The 17,571-nt window shown below is 39.0% G+C and overlaps 1 protein-coding gene across 5 annotated transcripts in view; it reads left to right on the top strand.

The window, feature by feature from the left end:
- The window catches only part of ANK3 (ankyrin 3), a 687,858-nt gene that overhangs the window by 624,514 nt on the left and 45,773 nt on the right, over positions 1-17,571 (top strand). For 4 of the 5 annotated variants that reach the window (XM_046026934.1, XM_046026935.1, XM_046026933.1 and 1 more), the window contains 8 exons: positions 7,353-7,564; positions 8,773-8,980; positions 10,004-10,100; positions 10,794-11,022; positions 11,661-11,786; positions 12,551-12,673; positions 13,104-13,130; positions 14,190-14,271. In XM_046026934.1, coding sequence (XP_045882890.1) covers positions 7,353-7,564; positions 8,773-8,980; positions 10,004-10,100; positions 10,794-11,022; positions 11,661-11,786; positions 12,551-12,673; positions 13,104-13,130; positions 14,190-14,271 — 1,104 coding nt within the window. The remainder of the gene's footprint in view (positions 1-7,352; positions 7,565-8,772; positions 8,981-10,003; positions 10,101-10,793; positions 11,023-11,660; positions 11,787-12,550; positions 12,674-13,103; positions 13,131-14,189; positions 14,272-17,571) is intronic. The other variant, XM_046026936.1, reaches the window with a different exon arrangement.

Genomic DNA, 17,571 nt, shown 5'->3' with positions numbered 1-17,571 from the left:
CTTGTCCTCAGCTTAGAGACAAAGAACATAAGCTTCAAAGGTCAGGAACTTGTCCAAAGTCTAAGCTCAGGGGTTGAGGGCTAGATCTGAACCAAAGGCACCTGTCTCCACTGACTTCCACAGACCTAGACTGACTAGTTCGCCCTTTTGATTTCTAACATTCTAGGACTCTGTTTTCCCCCACTCCCCATATCAAATACTCCTCTTCAGAGGAGCAAGCTGCGCAGAATATTCACCTAACTATAAACTGAACTGTAGGGTGCCTGGGTGGCTCAGTGGGTTAAAGCCTCTGCCTTCCACTCCCAGAGTCCTGGAATCGAGCCCCGCATCGGGCTCTCTGCTGAGCGGGGAGCCTGCTTCCCTTCCCCTCTCTCTGCCCGCCTCTCTGCCTGCTTGTGACCTCTGTCAAATAAATTTAAAAAATCTTAAAAAAAAAAAAGAAAAAAGAAATTGAACTCTAGGTATAGAAGTCATCCTTTGTGAAGACTTGAGGTTGTATTTCTTCTTCAGGCTATTCAGACTCAAACCTGACCTTCACACTCACAAACAGCCTTCAGAAAACAAATTTGATCTAAGAAAAAAACCATGGTCCCATTCGAGGAAGTTATTGAGACATTTAATCATGTGCAGGTAAGGTGAGGCAAAGCTGATCAAGGATGATCATTTGAAAGATTAACTCATTTAGTGGGAACATGATTTCTGTCCTGTTATTTATGCTTCATTGTATTATGATCTCCATAGCCATTTATATTTGCAAAGCATTTTTTTATTCTTATTGCTCTGTTGCAAAATCTCAGTTACAGAGAGAGCTGCCCCACTTTTTGCCTATGAAGAAACCAAATGAGATATAAGGCGCTTAAGAAATGTATCATTAATCAGTAAGTTAAGGAAACTACAGGACATTAGCTTCCATTTCTTGCACAGCAGAAAATGCCACTATAATCAGGGCTTTCTGCTCATAGAGTGGGCTAGTAAGAAGCCGTGTCACCTTCTGGACCAGGATATCTGTGTATCTGTCCATTACTCATCCACTTATCAACCACCACCCCGTGCTAGCTGGTCAGCAAAGACACTGTGTTAAATACTGGGTGAAGTTCATGTCTGTGTGACTTCGCCCCTTCTCCCCCACCCTCTTCCTGGACCTAGCTTCTAAGCTCTAAAGCAGACAGGTCACTTTGGGCAAGTCACTTCCTTTCTTGGAACTTTAGACATCCTCTTTCCCAACTGCTATGTGGGCGAAATAGTAACTCACCTGCCACAAAGTAGACATTCAGTAAGTGTAAATTTTAACATTCTGCCTGACCAAAACTGCCTGTTTCAAATGTACCTCTTTCTTTTCTCTTTAATCTTATTTTCTTGTGAAAACAGTAGCAGATTAAACAGAGGGGGATTCAGGGTCCTTTTGTAGTCTATGGCATTATCGATTACCCCAGGTAAGAAGCTCTCTATTTTTATGTCATTTTCTCCTTTAATTCTATAGCTACCAAAGGGTATAGAAAAATTTTTTTAAAAAGCAAAGCCGTTTAAAACTAATGGACATTATTGCCCCATAAGCTTTTCTTCTCACAGTGAACCATCCTTGAGATGTTTTTCATAGGACCCTCTTGTCATGTTTTTAATAATTTGGGTTCTGAGTTTTTAAGGACAGATACTGGTGAGAGTCTACTAAGACTTCATCTCCCACATGTATCAAGTCAGAAAGTTTCCTGAATTGAGTGTGAAAAGTAGCTTTCCAGGTGCCCCCTCCCCCACCCTGGCCTACCAAGTCAGAATCTCCACAAGAGAAGGCTGGGAATCTGTGCCTTTAATAGATATCATTGGTGTTGCTCATAATCTAGCCAGTTTGGGGCACACACAAGCTGAGTTCCCTTTGGGGATGAATGGGACACAGGTATCACATTTGTAGAATATTTTTGGGGGTTTATCTATGTCAAGAGTGGGAGCAAAGCAAAGATCCTTGGTAATACATTCCTGCTCTCTGACCTAAGTAATAAACCATTTTAAAATCTGAATACAAATAAATTCAGTCCTGGAAAGAATATTGGCATTGTTCATTTTTACATTATCAGACTTTATCACTTTGCCTGGAAGTCTGACTTTTCTGCATACCTTTGTAGTTTGCAACATAGAACTTTCAAAAGAGTTTTATATTCTTCTAAGTTTCTGACACCCTTTGGGTAAACATCCATTAAGTCAACAGTAATTTCTCTTATAAATACATGGATGTAATAAAATTTACTGTGAATTAAAAAGTAGAAAGACAAGAGTCACTTTCCACATACAATTTAAAAAAAAAAAAAAACTATTAAAAGAGCAAATGGTAACCGGTCTCTACTACTACATATATTTTAAAGCAAGATTTAAAGAATTATGTGTTCTTTGGTAAAAAAGTGTGAGTCTCATTGATTCCCAGTGAGGTCTTTGTTCAGTGGAGACTAGTTGAATACCTACAAGGTACCAGGCCTCAATCAGGCATCAGTTAATTTAGTGTAATTTAACTGGTCACTTCACATTTTCTGAAAATAAAATCTGATTTTAACATACATTCAAAGTTTATCAAAATTATAAATAGAATAAAAAGCCTCATGATAAGGTGCTCACGATGGGGGATGTGGCCAGGGGTCAGGGTTTCCCAGTAGCTGAGTGTAGAGAGCACTCATCCCTCCTGCAGGCTCCCCTAGTCAGCTGGGTTGTTAGTTACCTGAAACACACAGCTAAGATCATGTCATAACTCTGTTTCAGTTTCCTTTTTTTAAAGCAAGAAATAGAGAAAAAATTGCTTGAGTTGAACCTATAAAGTATTAATACTCTGCTATATCATTTATTATATTTATGTACATCATACTATTAAATACTAGTATTAGTATTCTTACCCATGTAGTAATACACATGTATGCAGTCATTATAATTTTCCTCTTCTTTCCCCTTCCCCAAAATTTTGTATGAATTGTATGAATTTATACAGAGACATGTAAAGATGGGATTAGTTGATTGTGATCACATTTTTTTTTGCAACTTTTCCATTTAATATGGGCTGGAGATTTACATATTAAAATGTACACTTCTACCCCATTCTTTTTAATACTGCACAGTGTTCCGTAGTATGAATATATCATAATTTATTTAACCTTTGTCCTGTATGATGACCAGTAAGATCTTGTGATAGGTTTTCAGGTCGTAAGAATTCCATGATAATCTTATTGCCTGGTTTTCCCTTCAGGCTTTTGCCTCTCACGTTTCTCTGCTGTCTGCATCAATGTCTTACTTTCACAGCTTTCCCCGTGCATAATAGCCCAGGCTTCCTCTCTAGTTGTTAAAGAGATTATGCTTCTTATAAACCAATACTTTTTGTAATTTTTACATTTGTATTGACTTCTAGTCTCAGAAAAAAAGTTAAAAATAAGTACACATAGAAACAGAATGTAACCTGGTTGAGGGAAGGTATTTCTCCATTTCATCAGGCAGAGGCCTGGGAATCTGAGTAATAGAAGAAGCTGATGTGTGTATCCCACTGTGTAAAGAATGGTGCTTGGGGATTCCAGTGTCCGAAATTCACACAGTAGTTGCTTCTTTGGATTGAGGCTTATCTTTAAAATACCTGTTAATAAAATACCTGTTAAAAGGGGCTCCTGGGTGGGTCAGTTGAGCGTCGGACTCTTGGTTTCAGCTTAGGTCGTGATCTCATGGGTTGTGGGATCGAGCCCTGTGTGGAGCTCCGAGTCTCCTTGAGGATCTCTCCTTCTCCATCTGCCCCTCCTCCTGCTCACGGGCTTGCTCTCCCTTAAATAAATAAATAAATCTTTTAAAAAAAAACTGTTGAAAGACATCATTGAAGATCAATAATTATGCAAATTTTAATGGTGACAGAGAGATTGCTAGAAGGTTTAAAATAGAGTGGGTACAACACAGAGTGTCCCAGAACCACTGGCAAATCCTAAATGACGTTAAAAGTCAGGTGCGGAATTAGAACCCCAAGCCCCATTTCCCACTCATCTGCTGCGTCTGAGATGGACATGCTCGCTTTCTATTTGCAGTGGTTTTAATGCTTTATCAAAGGCAATAGAGCAGAGGCGTGGCCTGGGTGCCCCCATGACACAAAGGGGCCACTCTTCCCAGTCCTTAGCTATTAGAGTTTCCGGGGTGATACGGCTGTCTCCCCCTTAACTCTGCACAGTTTTACATGCAACACACACACACACACACACACATACACACACAGAGCTAAGAAGGATGTATTGCTCCAAGTTCCTCAGAAGGTGCCTCGCTGCCCCTGGTGGGTGCAGACTGATGTTGAGGAAATGTCATATTCAGGATACGCAGCATGTTACACACAGAGTCAGGAAATTTGTCTTGTTTGAAGGATGTAATTTCACGGCAGCGTCTTCCTAAACTGGTTGCGCTATGTGGAGTCCGAAACTATTTCTAAAGGAGAAGATAATCATAAGTTTGAGGCTGAGGTAAAAAATAAAAATGTCTGCTTAGCTGAGGCTGATGGGATACACAGCAGCTGAAACATGATCAGAACTCTCTCGGTTCTGATAGTGAATTATGCAGCGTGAATTATGAACTCTGGGAACTCAGACTTTTTAAAATAAGCCAAACCATGGGGAGGGAAATACATCTGCTCTGTATGGAAAACTTTGATTTTGTCCATTGCTGAATAGGTGAAAACTTCCCCAGAATATTTTCCTGAGCAAATCTTTGTTTCCTTCCTGTCTTTCTATAGTAACCTTTTTTGTTTTTTTAATTATTTGCCTTTGTTTTATTTTCTTTCACTAAGAACGCAGTATTTGGTTTTGGACAGAGCAGAGGAGAAGCAGATGGTCATGAAACAAAATAGACCAAATTCTAGTTCCATTCTGATATGGGTGGAACCCTGTTTCTCCCATTTGCCAATTAATTTGGTGTTCCCACCTCAGAGTTTGATGGTTAATCTATAAGATGAGAACATGTCACGATTCAATTATCTAGCCATCCGTCTTATCTTTTTATAAATTGCTATTCGAAATAAGCCATGATCTCAGTCCTATGACGAAGGAGGCAAACATGTTCATAGTTAAAAAACGGTAGGACGTATACTGTATGTGTCAGAGGTTTGAAGAGAGGGCTGTTATGGGTAACAACAAAAACGACACCAACCTCCCTCTCTGAAATTTGGGAATTTTCCCTTAATTTTGTAACAAACCCACCCCAACTATGGAAACCCACTGTCTTCTCACATCTTCACCTCCCTTTTGCCCATCCCTCCGAAGTGGCCAGTTGCTAATGGGCTTAGAATGTCTCTTCTGCAAATTTCTATAAAAATACACAAATGTGCAGATTACATTTTTCCCTGAAAAGGATCAGACTATGCATTTTGCTCTGCATCTTCTTCTTTCCTCACTTTCTATGCTTTGTACCAGTCAGTCACTACCCGCCTGGCTCCCTCCTTCCTTCGCATTTTTCACCTATTATTACGTCTTCAGAGACATGTTTCCCGATCATCATGTTAAAATAACTTCTCCCTCCCCGCCCCCATGATGTCCCCATAGAACTTTTTTTATCATACTTCCAGTTCTCCCTTACAAGTTTATTTTTCCAAAAATACCCTTGCCTAGTCTCAAATATTTATGTCATATCTTGTTTAAGTCAGTACTTCCATGCAAATTATCAGTTTGATCTTTTTATGTTTTTCTGACCAGTTTTCAGTTTCTGTGAATCACCCATTTACAGTGTTTTGCCATTTTCTGTTGGCTCATCTGTCATCTCTGACAACTCAGGAGCCGCCGTGGGGATTGAGCCATTCGATCCATGATGTGTTGAATGTGGTCTTATTTTTCCTCGTTTCCCTTTTGTCTTTCAAGCTAACTATTTTTGCCATGGAAAACTTTACATATTTACAGTCAAAACGACCTTTTAGGCTTCTGGGTTTCCAGTTTTGAATACAAAAATTTCTCCTAACTGTGGCTGAAACATTCTCTCGATTGTTTTATGGTAACACTTTAATTTTTTTAAGTAGTTAAGTCTCTTATCCAGTGGGAATTTATATTTATACATACTAAGATATTGTGATTTAGCTCTGTTCTGCAAATAGATTTTCATTTGTGTCAATGCCATCTTAAATAAGACCTCTTTCCCCCACTGATTTGAAGTTTAAATATATGGCTTTGATTTAAATATATTCATTTTAAATACATTATATATATAGAAGTAGATATATATGGACTTACATATATACCATATGTGTGTGTATATATATATATATATAAATTTAAATCTATTTCTTGCTCTGTCCTTATCCCTCTGACCTATTTGTCTAATCTTATATACATGTATTTCTTAAATTTTTATGTCTGTCCATATAACTTTTATTATGATACTTCTAGATAAGTTTTTAAATCTTACAAGATAAACTCTCCCTTGCAAAGCTATTTTTCCCAAATACTCTTGGCTAGTCTCAAATGGCTATTACTTCATATGATTTTAAAAACCACTTATTTCAGTTAAACTGACCAGCATTATACATAAAATCTGGCTTTCGGAAGAGGACCCATCGGGCTGCAGTGTAGGGGATGAGTTGGAGTAAGGAGAGGCGAGTGCCAGGGAGATGGTTAGGAGGCGACTCAGTGATCCGGGCAAGGCAAAGAGGGCTCAGATGGGGACTGGCAAGAGAACAAGCCATTGCCGTGGAATCAGCTGGACTTCCATCTTTCAGTGTGAAGTATCCAGGAAAGTGAGTCGAACTGTTAGACAGGAGAACTAGACAAACTAAGCCCGTTACCAGAGTTAGGACAAAGGGGAAGAAGTAAGTTTGGAAGTGGGCAGAAGGAAAGACATGTCCATTTGGGGCCAGGTTGAGTTTGATGCATGAGGGTTGTCGGTGGGTAGACAGAGATGGGTGATGACGATATTAATCGTTTGGGCAATTTAAAAAATATCTTAAAGAGTTTTCAAATAAAGTTCTAGAGCCTTTTGGACATCCTTAAGTTCTTACTTTCTTGTGAGTCCCTGTTTTTTCTCACTCCTACTTTGGCCGTTTGAGGGTATATTATTGTAAGTCATCACAGAAGGAGGTCTCTCTTCTTAAAGAGTAGAGAGGTCTGTTCATAGGAGGTGAAATTTCAGTTTTTGAAGACGTTCGTCCCTCTTCAGTAGAAACACTTTTCTACAATACTATATATGAGTAGCTTTTATAGTATCTTTACAAATCTTTATATTATTTTTAAAGTCACTGTCACTTTCTCTCCATCCTTGAAACTCCGCTGAGACTACTGAATGTGTCGTTTTATCTACCAAAATTGCACACCAGTTTATCTTAAGGTGTCTTAAGATAGGCTTACTCTCATGGCTTTTTCATTCATTTGTCTTTTCAGAACTTGACAGCCCAGAAGAGCTGGGGAAGAAGCGGATCTGCAGGATTATTACGAAGGACTTCCCCCAGTATTTTGCCGTGGTTTCCCGGATTAAGCAGGAAAGCAACCAGATTGGTCCCGAAGGCGGAATTCTGAGCAGTACCACTGTGCCCCTCGTCCAAGCTTCTTTCCCAGAGGGGGCTTTAACCAAAAGGATTCGAGTGGGCCTCCAGGTAACGTGTGCTAAATGTGTGAGAGCGTGTATTTGCTCCACTCAGAAAACAGTTGTTGTAACTCATCCTGATGGTATTGCTAATCAAAGCCCTGGGCCATTTGGGGATTCATTAACCTATTTCGAAATGAAAAGTGTTAAGTATAAAGTAAGCTTGGTGGCTTATTCAATAAAGGTGCGTATTTCAGGGTTTTTCTTTTAAAAGTATCACTTGGTTCTGATGAAAGATTGTTCTGTTAACCATACGTTATTGGTATTTGGAGTGACAGGAGCTCCAAAGAGCAAATACACCATTAAAGAAACAAACCACATTTGACTTGGTTTATAAGAAAGATGCCATTTCATAAAAATCAGTAATAAGGAAACTTGGAAGCTTTCAGATTTTGATGGAAGTACATCATAAATACTGGGTTTTATCCAAACCCAGTTGGAACTTGTTTGGGTTTGGAAAGCTAACTAAACATCCTGGCAAGAGTTGTCTTTCTTATATTTATTTGTTTCAGTTAAACCTACTGAAAAAAGAAAATAATAAGGAAAGTAATTTAATTTGTGTCAATTAATATAGTAATTAATAGTTTGAGGTTCTTCTTGTGAGATTTTTTAGAGTGGAGTACTGTAAGCGCTGGGAAGGTCTTCAGTTCCCACTCAGAGCTAAGGAGACTGCCTTATAGTTCAGTGCCGGAAAGTTCCCTTCAGCTGTCTCCCAAATTGAGTATCTTGCCAAATAGCAAAGAAGCCAAAAGGAAGACATTAGGTTTGGTAATCTCGAACTGAAATCTTAAATGCCCTTTTGTTACTTACTTCTGAAGTCACCTCAATTCTTACCTGGGCACAAATCTCCTCTGTGATGTTTTTACTGGATATCCCGCATAGGTTTAAGATACACTAGACTCAGTATTTGCTGATATTTATTTGGATTAGTCTGAAAGACTTCTCCGTTGTGAGATTTAACTGCCTCTCTGTCAGACAAGCTCGTGTTGTCCATATTCTGTTGGGGAAATACACTGACCAGTTTCTGCTGCAGTGTAAGGTGGTTTGTTCTTTTTTTACACCCTCCTGAAGTAGTGAGAAAGGATGAGGGAGACAGACTTTTTTTTTTTTTTTTGAAGGGGGAGTCTGTTTTTATTTTTTTTCCTCCTCACTTAAAAAGTCAATTTTCCAATGAGAGAAAATGTTAACTTCCACCTAAGGTCCTTTCTCTGTCTTTAGGCCCAGCCTGTTCCTGATGAAATTGTGAAAAAGATCCTTGGAAACAAAGCAACATTTAGCCCAATCGTCACTGTGGAACCAAGAAGAAGGAAATTCCATAAGCCAATTACAATGACCATTCCAGTACCCCCGCCCTCGGGTGAAGGCGTAGCCAATGGGTACAAGGGGGACACCACACCTAACCTGCGTCTGCTCTGTAGCATCACAGGTGGGGTCCCCTTGTCACGGCACCTGCTGCTGAGGCTAGCAACTTGCAGTGATTCTGTACAGAGACGTAAAGCCTTTGAAGCCTCTGTGCCCACTTTATGAGACTAGGAAAGAAAATAAAGCATTTGACTTGTCCATCACCTCATCTGCATTATCCCTGTACCTTCCTTTAAGATGCTGAGATCATGACTCAGTAGTAGTATTAATAATAGTGCTCTTTTGAGGTTATTGAAATAATATGGAATCTACTAGAGCATCTAGGTCATTTCTCAGGGACCTAGAGAGAGGTGGTGGACCTTGTAACACCCTTTAGACTAAAGGAAGTTGGATAGACTTTGGAGAAGACAAGCCCCCACACAGCACCAGGTGCAGGCAGAGCAGAGGACATGATTCTCACCACTCAGTTCCCGAGTTTAATCCAATAGACCAAATCTGCAGGGACAGGAGAACACATTTTGTGATGAGCACCTGGAATAGAGCTTAGTTCATTTGGTCAACTTAATACGATTTTTAACAGAAAGTCCTAAATTAAGATTGTTTTTCTTTGTTTTGTTTTTATGAGTAGTTTTAATGGCCGATTCCTCTTTTTACCCTGGAAAATTAAATGATTTAGGCAGTACAAAATCCGCTGCTGCTTAACTTTCTTGATAGTTCTTGTCTTTTTTTAAAAAATAAAAAAATAGAAAGAATTATATTGTCTTTCTGAACAACAATTCTTTGCACTTAAAATTGCACTTACAAAATGCACTTGATAGCCTGTGATTGTCTGTTTAAACCATCCATTAATAGCCAGACAAACCAAAAAGTAATTTTTTAAAACTATAACGTCTTACAAGGAGATTACCATAAGGCAGTAAAAGCACAGAAGGAGAGTAGAGAGGAGGACCAACCGTAGAGCCTGCCATTGATTGAACACGCTGAAGTTTGCAAGTTCTCGGCAGTGCCGGAAGAACAGGATGATAATGCAGACTTTACCAGGAGCCCCTCCCATGATGAAGTCAACATATCTGCTCTGTTCTCCCAGGGGGCACCTCACCTGCTCAGTGGGAAGACATCACGGGAACGACTCCCCTGACCTTCATAAAGGACTGTGTCTCTTTTACAACCAACGTTTCAGCCAGGTATGGGAATAAAGGATTCCAAAAAGCACTAAGGAATTCATTATACTACCTTGTGGAAGGTGAAAGTTTTTGTGCTCAATACTAGTATGATTATTTTTTTTTTAATTTTGATGGCAAAATTGGACCTAACTCAGAAATTTAAAATTGACGGGCATAAGTCATCTTCTCCAGTTCTCACAAGGAGCTATACGGTGCTAGACTTGCTTCTTCTAGTTCTTAGCAGTTTGTAAAAACCTATTTCTATTGACGTTACGGAAGTCTGTCCCCAAGTATTAAAGGAGGACGGCAATATGTTTTTAACTGTTACGCTTTCAAGGAAAAAAGACTGATAGAATTTCCATTTCATAAAATTCTTTCTCCATCTAGTGTAAAGTAAGACATTAAACTCTAAAGCAGGAGTGGAAAGGAAGGCTGATCATGACTAAATATAAGAAGGTGGGGAACAGAATCTTAAGGGAAGGAAAAGAGAGAGAGAAAAGAACCTTCAGCCTTTCCTTAGCAAAATTGTAACAAATAATAAACATAGACCTTCTGTAAACAGAGTAAACATCTTTGTTGTTTCTTTAAATGAACAAGGTAATGTTTTGGTGCAGTTCCCTTATATGCCCCAGCATTTTAATGGTATAATTTTCTTTAAGATTTGGCTTTTAAATCACCTCATTGTCATCCCTGTTTTGTTTTTGTTTTTGTCAGATTTTGGCTCGCAGACTGCCATCAAGTTTTAGAAACCGTGGGGTTAGCCACACAACTGTACAGAGAATTAATATGTGTTCCATATATGGCCAAGTTCGTTGTTTTTGCCAAAATGAATGACCCCGTAGAATCCTGCCTGCGCTGTTTCTGCATGACAGATGACAAAGTGGACAAAACCTTAGAGCAGCAGGAGAATTTTGAGGAAGTTGCCAGAAGCAAAGATATTGAGGTACCTTGTTTACACAAGTCCATTCCATTACATTCCCCAGATCTGGGGTTTTATTTTTGAGGTCGTCACGGCACTCACCAAAAATATCAAGCCCATTCTTGATTTCAGGTTTTGATATAACAATCTGATATAGATTTATTCTCAAATTATTTGTATCTTTGAGGTTATCTTGGTTATAGTGTAGTACTAAGGAATCCACATGATGGTCTACACTTCTCTGTGGTGACTTGAGTTCTCTTATTTTTATGGTCACCGTCTTTTACACATTACTATGATTTTCCTTTTTTAAACCCAGTGAAAGTATCTGAGTGAAAAAACAAACAAACAAAAAAACCCTTTCAGAGTCTGTATGAAGAAGTGATGTCAGCACTTTCTCAAAGACGTCTGAAGTTGCTAGAATAGAACTGAATGTGTAATTCTGTCGTACATGTGCATGCTCTGGTTTCCAATCACAGTAGTTGAATTGTGAGCCAACAGAGTTATTTTTGTAGCAAATAACACCATAGAAGTAGTTTCCTAATAAGGAGACAAGTGTGACATAGAAATACATCAGTCTTTTAATATTATGTGACTTAAAAATCTCAAAATTCTTTCAATTTAATTTAACATTAAATTATGTATTTCTTTTATTCTAAAAGGTTCTGGAAGGAAAACCTATTTATGTTGATTGTTATGGAAATCTGGCCCCACTTACCAAAGGAGGACAGCAACTTGTTTTTAACTTTTATGCTTTCAAAGAAAATAGACTGCCATTTTCCATCAAGGTAAATCATCAACAGAGACTCTGAATTTTGAAAAAGAAAAAAATGCTCTTAGAGAATAAAAACAGAAGAGTCTAGTGATTAATTCATTTTGAAATATCCCACCAAACTTGAATTCAGAGCAACAAGGTCAGATTTTGTCCCAAGTGTATTTTTGAGCCAGGAAAGCTTCATAATTGGTAACAAAGAGTCTTTACCTTTTAAACATCTCAATGATCATTTATGTTCAAGCAGATGTTTGTAAGACCAAACAATCTAGAATAGTAAAATGCATCATACCTGGTTGATGCCCAGTAATCAAATAATGTATGAAATCCAAACTCAGTATTTAAGTTCCATCTTCATTTCTGATGGAGCCCAAGGACATTCTGGAGATACCTTCCCCCTCCTCAGAGAACAGAAGGACATGGGACAACTGTTTAGTGTGATGGTTATTTGCTGTTATTATCATTGCTAAAACCAAGGCCTTGAGGAAAACAAATTATTGGACAGGAAGCAAATGCATATAACCCAGACTGTGCAGCAGAATGCCAGGGAAACAAGTAGGCATAGCCGTCCTGGGTCTGATCTCGGAGTCGGGCATTCTAAATCCCGCTGAGTTCACACGTGACCACCACCGTTGATCCGTAGTGGTTACCGCCATCTTTTCCCTTTACTCTGCCTGCCTCTGGAAGGGCTCTGTCAGATAAACCTGTTTAACTCTTGTACACACGGGAGTCCTCAGAAAAGTCTCTTTCTATAACTGTCAACCACCTAAATTTTTCTAGGTTAGAGACACCAGCCAAGAGCCCTGTGGTCGTCTATCTTTTCTGAAAGAACCAAAGACAACAAAAGGACTGCCTCAAACAGCTGTCTGCAACTTAAATATCACTCTGCCAGCACATAAAAAGGTATCTTTTAATACCGGTTTATTGTAAGTTCCCCTAGTCTTGGAGAAGTGGGCCCTCGGTATGCAATTAAGGAATGCTTTGTCACATGATTAAAGTTCTTGAAGCTCGAGTTTAATTAGTCTTTCTGTGTAGATTGAGTCTTGTTACTGTGGTGTCAGATTCTTACGGTCTGTACGGTGGAGTCCTCTGTATATCGCTCCTGCTCCTGCCGCTAGCTCGTAGATTCTTGATTTCGAATAACGTCACACGTGAAATTGCCGTGGATGTACAGTTCTTGATATTTTGTGTTGGCTTCGTTTGATTTGCTTTGCTTTCTTGATTCAGCTTGCATTTTGTGCTCCCTACTCAGTCCTTTTCATATCCTGATATTCTTTTCCCTGCTGTCCATTATAATATTCCTTGTCTCTGCAATGCATCTTGGAACCAAAAGGAGACAGAGTCAGATCAAGATGATGAGGTAATATGAACACTTCTGCTTTTACTCTCTCAGAGATAGAATAGAAATTAAGTCTGTATAAAAGAAGTTGCAGAGGGCTGAAGTGTGGGAACCGTATGCTATTTTTGCAGATCTTAGCGCAAGTGAGCTGAAGGGTATACATTTTTTGTCAAGAATGGTTTGCTCCTCTGCCACATATACGAGAATAATTCAGGGCATTAAGGAAGATAATCCAGCTAATGATTTAAAAAGAGGAGCTAGCATTCTTCCAACATTTTTAAAATGTAGTAGCGTGGCATGTATAAATACACATTTGTTTGTATTTTTGCCTCATATCCACCTTGCGTAACATTTAAATCAAGATCCTGAGTAACAGGAAACTTTAGTGTATAAAACAAGTTGTTCTATTTACTACAAAATATGTGTCTCGTGGCTACTGATAAATACTTGGTATTCTATTTAAAGAAAATTATCCTGGCCATTTTTAAGGGTGTAGTGGTTCCATTTGGTTTTGAATGAATTTTTTCCTTGCAAAGGCATCTCCTGCTATTTCCCCAAGCTATAGGATAATTGGATTTTTAAAACTCCCACCTTGGTAGTAATAAATAGAATCCTTATTTCTAACAAAACCATTAAGCTTTTTTTATCCTCACCTACACTCTATGCCTTCTAACATGTAGAAACAACAGCAGTAACCGGAACGAGACCCCGTGTACCCCTTTTCCTTGAATGTACTCACATAGAGTGACTGTACATCGTGATATATGTGCTTTCAATACCAGTAGATTTGGGGAGATTTACTGCTCAGCATCAGAAGTCTCTGTAACGCTCGTCTTGTATTTGTAGTCCCCTGTAGTCTGCTGTGTTGATGCTCTTACATTTGCCAAGTGATGGTAATTTGGTTGGGACATCGGGGTGGGGTTGTAGACCCACAATAGGAAATGAACATTTTCATGAGGAAAATCCATCAGAAGAAAAATAAAGATAAACGAGGTATCCACATGCCATCCTACAAAATGTTTCAAAACTGTGAAAATGCCCCAAGGAAGTTGGACAGTCTTTTCCCTTCTCCCTTTCCAGGCCGAGAAAGCAGATCGACGACAGAGCTTCGCATCTTTAGCTTTACGTAAGCGCTACAGCTACTTGACTGAGCCCGGAATGAGTGAGTTTCCTAACACGTTCTACTAATCTACGTGGGTTTTTATAAGAAGAGGCATTTTTTCTGTACAAACTGAATTTGGGGTCATTTGAAAACCCAGTGACAAAAGAAAAATTGCCTGCAGGAAAATTTCATCATGAAATCGAAGTGATTTTTTTTTGTACATAGTTCAAAATATGAAGTAGAAACTCCCTTAGCTCATAAGTTCAAAATGTTTTTTTTAAAAGCACTATCTCTTTTTTAAATTAGAAACATCTATGCGTTACTTGTCTTTAGAAATCTTGATTTCCCTTTGTGTGTTAACTAGGAGATAACGGGCCAATATTGATTCAGATCTAAATATTGCTTCAGATTCTCAAAAGGGAAATACTCATTTTTATATATGTGGGATGGTAGAATGAATGATAAAGTAACTTTGATTGTCATCTCATTTTTCTTAATATAGGTAGATCATTATATCTTAGTCCTGATTCTCCTTCTTCCCAGTTTGCAAGAATTAGATTTTCCTACCGTCTTGAGGTAGCACTTCTATACTGATTCCTTATTTCCTCCTTCCTCTCACCCCAACCCCTCCCCCACTGCCCTTTATTAAACCCGTTCCAAGGCTAGTCTTCACTAGACTGGCTAAGTCCTTTTCTCCTCTCAGTGATTGTTTTGGTTCATTGTTAACTGGCTTGCAAGTATCAAGGTATAAATCCACTCAGTCATACTCATTCATCTGTCTCCCTCTCCACTCATCTTTTCCTGTTCCCTCAGCCCTCCAGTGAATCCCTCCCCCAGCAGGAGCTAAGAATGCTGAGAGCAGCACCGTGTTTGATCCATCAGAAGAGGATTTTTACAAAAATTATTGTTAAGTTAGCAGACGATTTCTAGCTACTTTTCATTTTTCACCATTAACTTGAGTTCAGGAGAGATTGGAAATTCACCAGGAAGAGCCACAACTTTGGTTTTTCCCACCTTCCCTGAATTCTTGTTTCGGTGGGCCAAGATAGCACATTAAATGTGCAGCAGAAAGACTTAGTTTAGAGGTCTTAGTATAATCTTCTGAGTCTAGCTCCTTGATACTAGGGAAACTTTTATATTCAGACACAAAATGGAAAGCATAAGAGAAATGAAATGCTACCACACTCATGAATGTTCTTCCAGATCTCAGTTTTTGCCTCTAGCATAAATGTCTAAATCCTTCCAGAACCACAAAGGCTAAGTATAACCCCTATTATCACAAAGCAGGGACAGTATATATGTATAACTAAGTGGTTTTTTCAGTATGACTCTATGTGCTAGGTAGAAGTTTTCTTGGGAATACTATTTTGCCTCCGAGCTAAGGCTCTCAGGGTAGCTGGTTGGGACTCCTAGACAATGTCCTTAAGATTTGAACAATCTCCATGACCAGCTCCTTTAGGTCCAAGGCACCTCTGGGCAAGTGAGCTCCCATGTGATTCTGGTCCCTAAGATATCTGGGGGGGATATATGGGTTGAAGGTGAGGTCTACACTAAGTCAACTGAATTTTTCCCACTTGTGGAAGTATTGCTATTTTTTAGTTAGTTTCAGTTATAGTAAAATACGTGGCTTATCTTCCTTGACTTTTGATAGAAGGAAGAGGGTCCTTTTCGCTGTTTCGTGAAAGGGAGCATAATGGTGGTAAACAGAGGAATGGAAAGAACTAAGATGGGACTGTAAGGAAACTAAGGAAATGCTATGGCCCCTTAATTGGTGTTAGAACTCCAAGTGATGCAGATTTTCCCTCAGTGCCCTTTCAAACCACACCACCCCCCAAATAAAGAAAGAGTCTGGTGTAGTTCAGTGCCTGACATCCAGAAGCTCCCAGAAATTTTCTTTGTTATAAAGGGCATCCCAGAGTATGTGTCATTAAAGCATAAAATGTGTAACTGCTCAGTAAATTGGTGGCTTCATGAGACGTATAAAACCATACATGTGGTCCAGAGGACTTCTTTGCTTAATGGAGCCAGCCTTCAGTGGTAAAGGTGAGATGCTGTGCCAGGTTCTGTTCGTTATGAAAATAAATTCTCATGAGACGTTGAACTGAGCCCAAGTCACTGAATTGAAGGAATCTCCAAACCTTCCATTTGCACTGTGGTGTTTCCAAAAAAGTTAAGCAATATAATGTTGAGAATTATGACCAGGAGGGGGTAACAAGCGGGTGAGTTTTTCCTCAGTTCTTCCACATTCCTTTAGAATAATATGTAAGCTTAGAAGAGGACATGTTCTGAATGTCTGAATTTAAATGTACACTAGGAATGAAAATCTTCACCCTTGTGGGAGTAGCTGCTAATCCAAGGACTGGATTATAGCACTGGCCCGGGCATGGCATGAAGAGGAGCATAAAAGATGAAGCAGATTCTCATTTCCTCTTCGCGTGTCACTATTATTCTGCACCAGTGCTTTCTGGGAGCGAAACTGTACTCAACTCTGACATAGACCGCTAGCCCTTGGCAGGCATTCCAAATCTCTGTGACCAACTCGGTTTGTTTGCTAGAGCTGTAGAAGTAGAGAGGACCAAGTGCGTGCTTGCTCTCCCCCGGCGAGTGTGCTTACCTCATTTGTGTGTTTCTCGTCCCATTGCCAGATGAATGCTGGTATTAAACCCATCTTTCCTAGTGGGTGGTCTGCCTCATGGTTGCTCCGGTGTTTGGGGTATCTATGAGTCCCATGAACATTCTGGAAAGGCACCAGAATTTGTACCTTTGCCATGGATAAAAACGTATACAGATATATGCCGTATCCCACTGCAGATACTTAAATGTGGGGTGTTAAAAATATGACTGCTTTTTTAGATTTTTCCCATGATACCTTTTGAGAATTCAAAGTAATTGTGAAAATTGTGGAAAAAAAAATATCCAAAATAAACTATGTGCTTTTATCCATAATGAAGAGAACTCCAGATGTGGACACATTTAGTTGCAGATATGTTTTTAATAGGCAGTATTAAATATTTTCCTAAAGTCTCAAAAGGTACCAAGACTTTGCATCTCATGGAAAAAGTGTACTCTTCTTTCTAAATGCTCTTGTGGAAGTATTTTTAAAGTTTATATATTGTGCATAATATGGCATAAAAATTGTATTACTTCATTGGCTTGTTTGCCATGATATATTGCGCATGATAAAATGTTTTCAGTTGCTTTGCTTGCTTATGGTAACCATGACCCATATTTTCTGCTTTTTTTCCCCTTTGTGTGTATGTACACATGCATTTTTAAATCATTTCATATTCCATTTTCTTTTTTCCTCACCAAAAGGAATATGCTGCATGGAAACAATAAATGCAAACATTCCTTTTCTTT

This window comes from Meles meles, chromosome 13, assembly GCF_922984935.1.
Source record: "Meles meles chromosome 13, mMelMel3.1 paternal haplotype, whole genome shotgun sequence".
Taxonomy (NCBI): domain Eukaryota; kingdom Metazoa; phylum Chordata; class Mammalia; order Carnivora; family Mustelidae; genus Meles; species Meles meles.
This window is presented reverse-complemented; position numbering and strand designations above follow the sequence as displayed.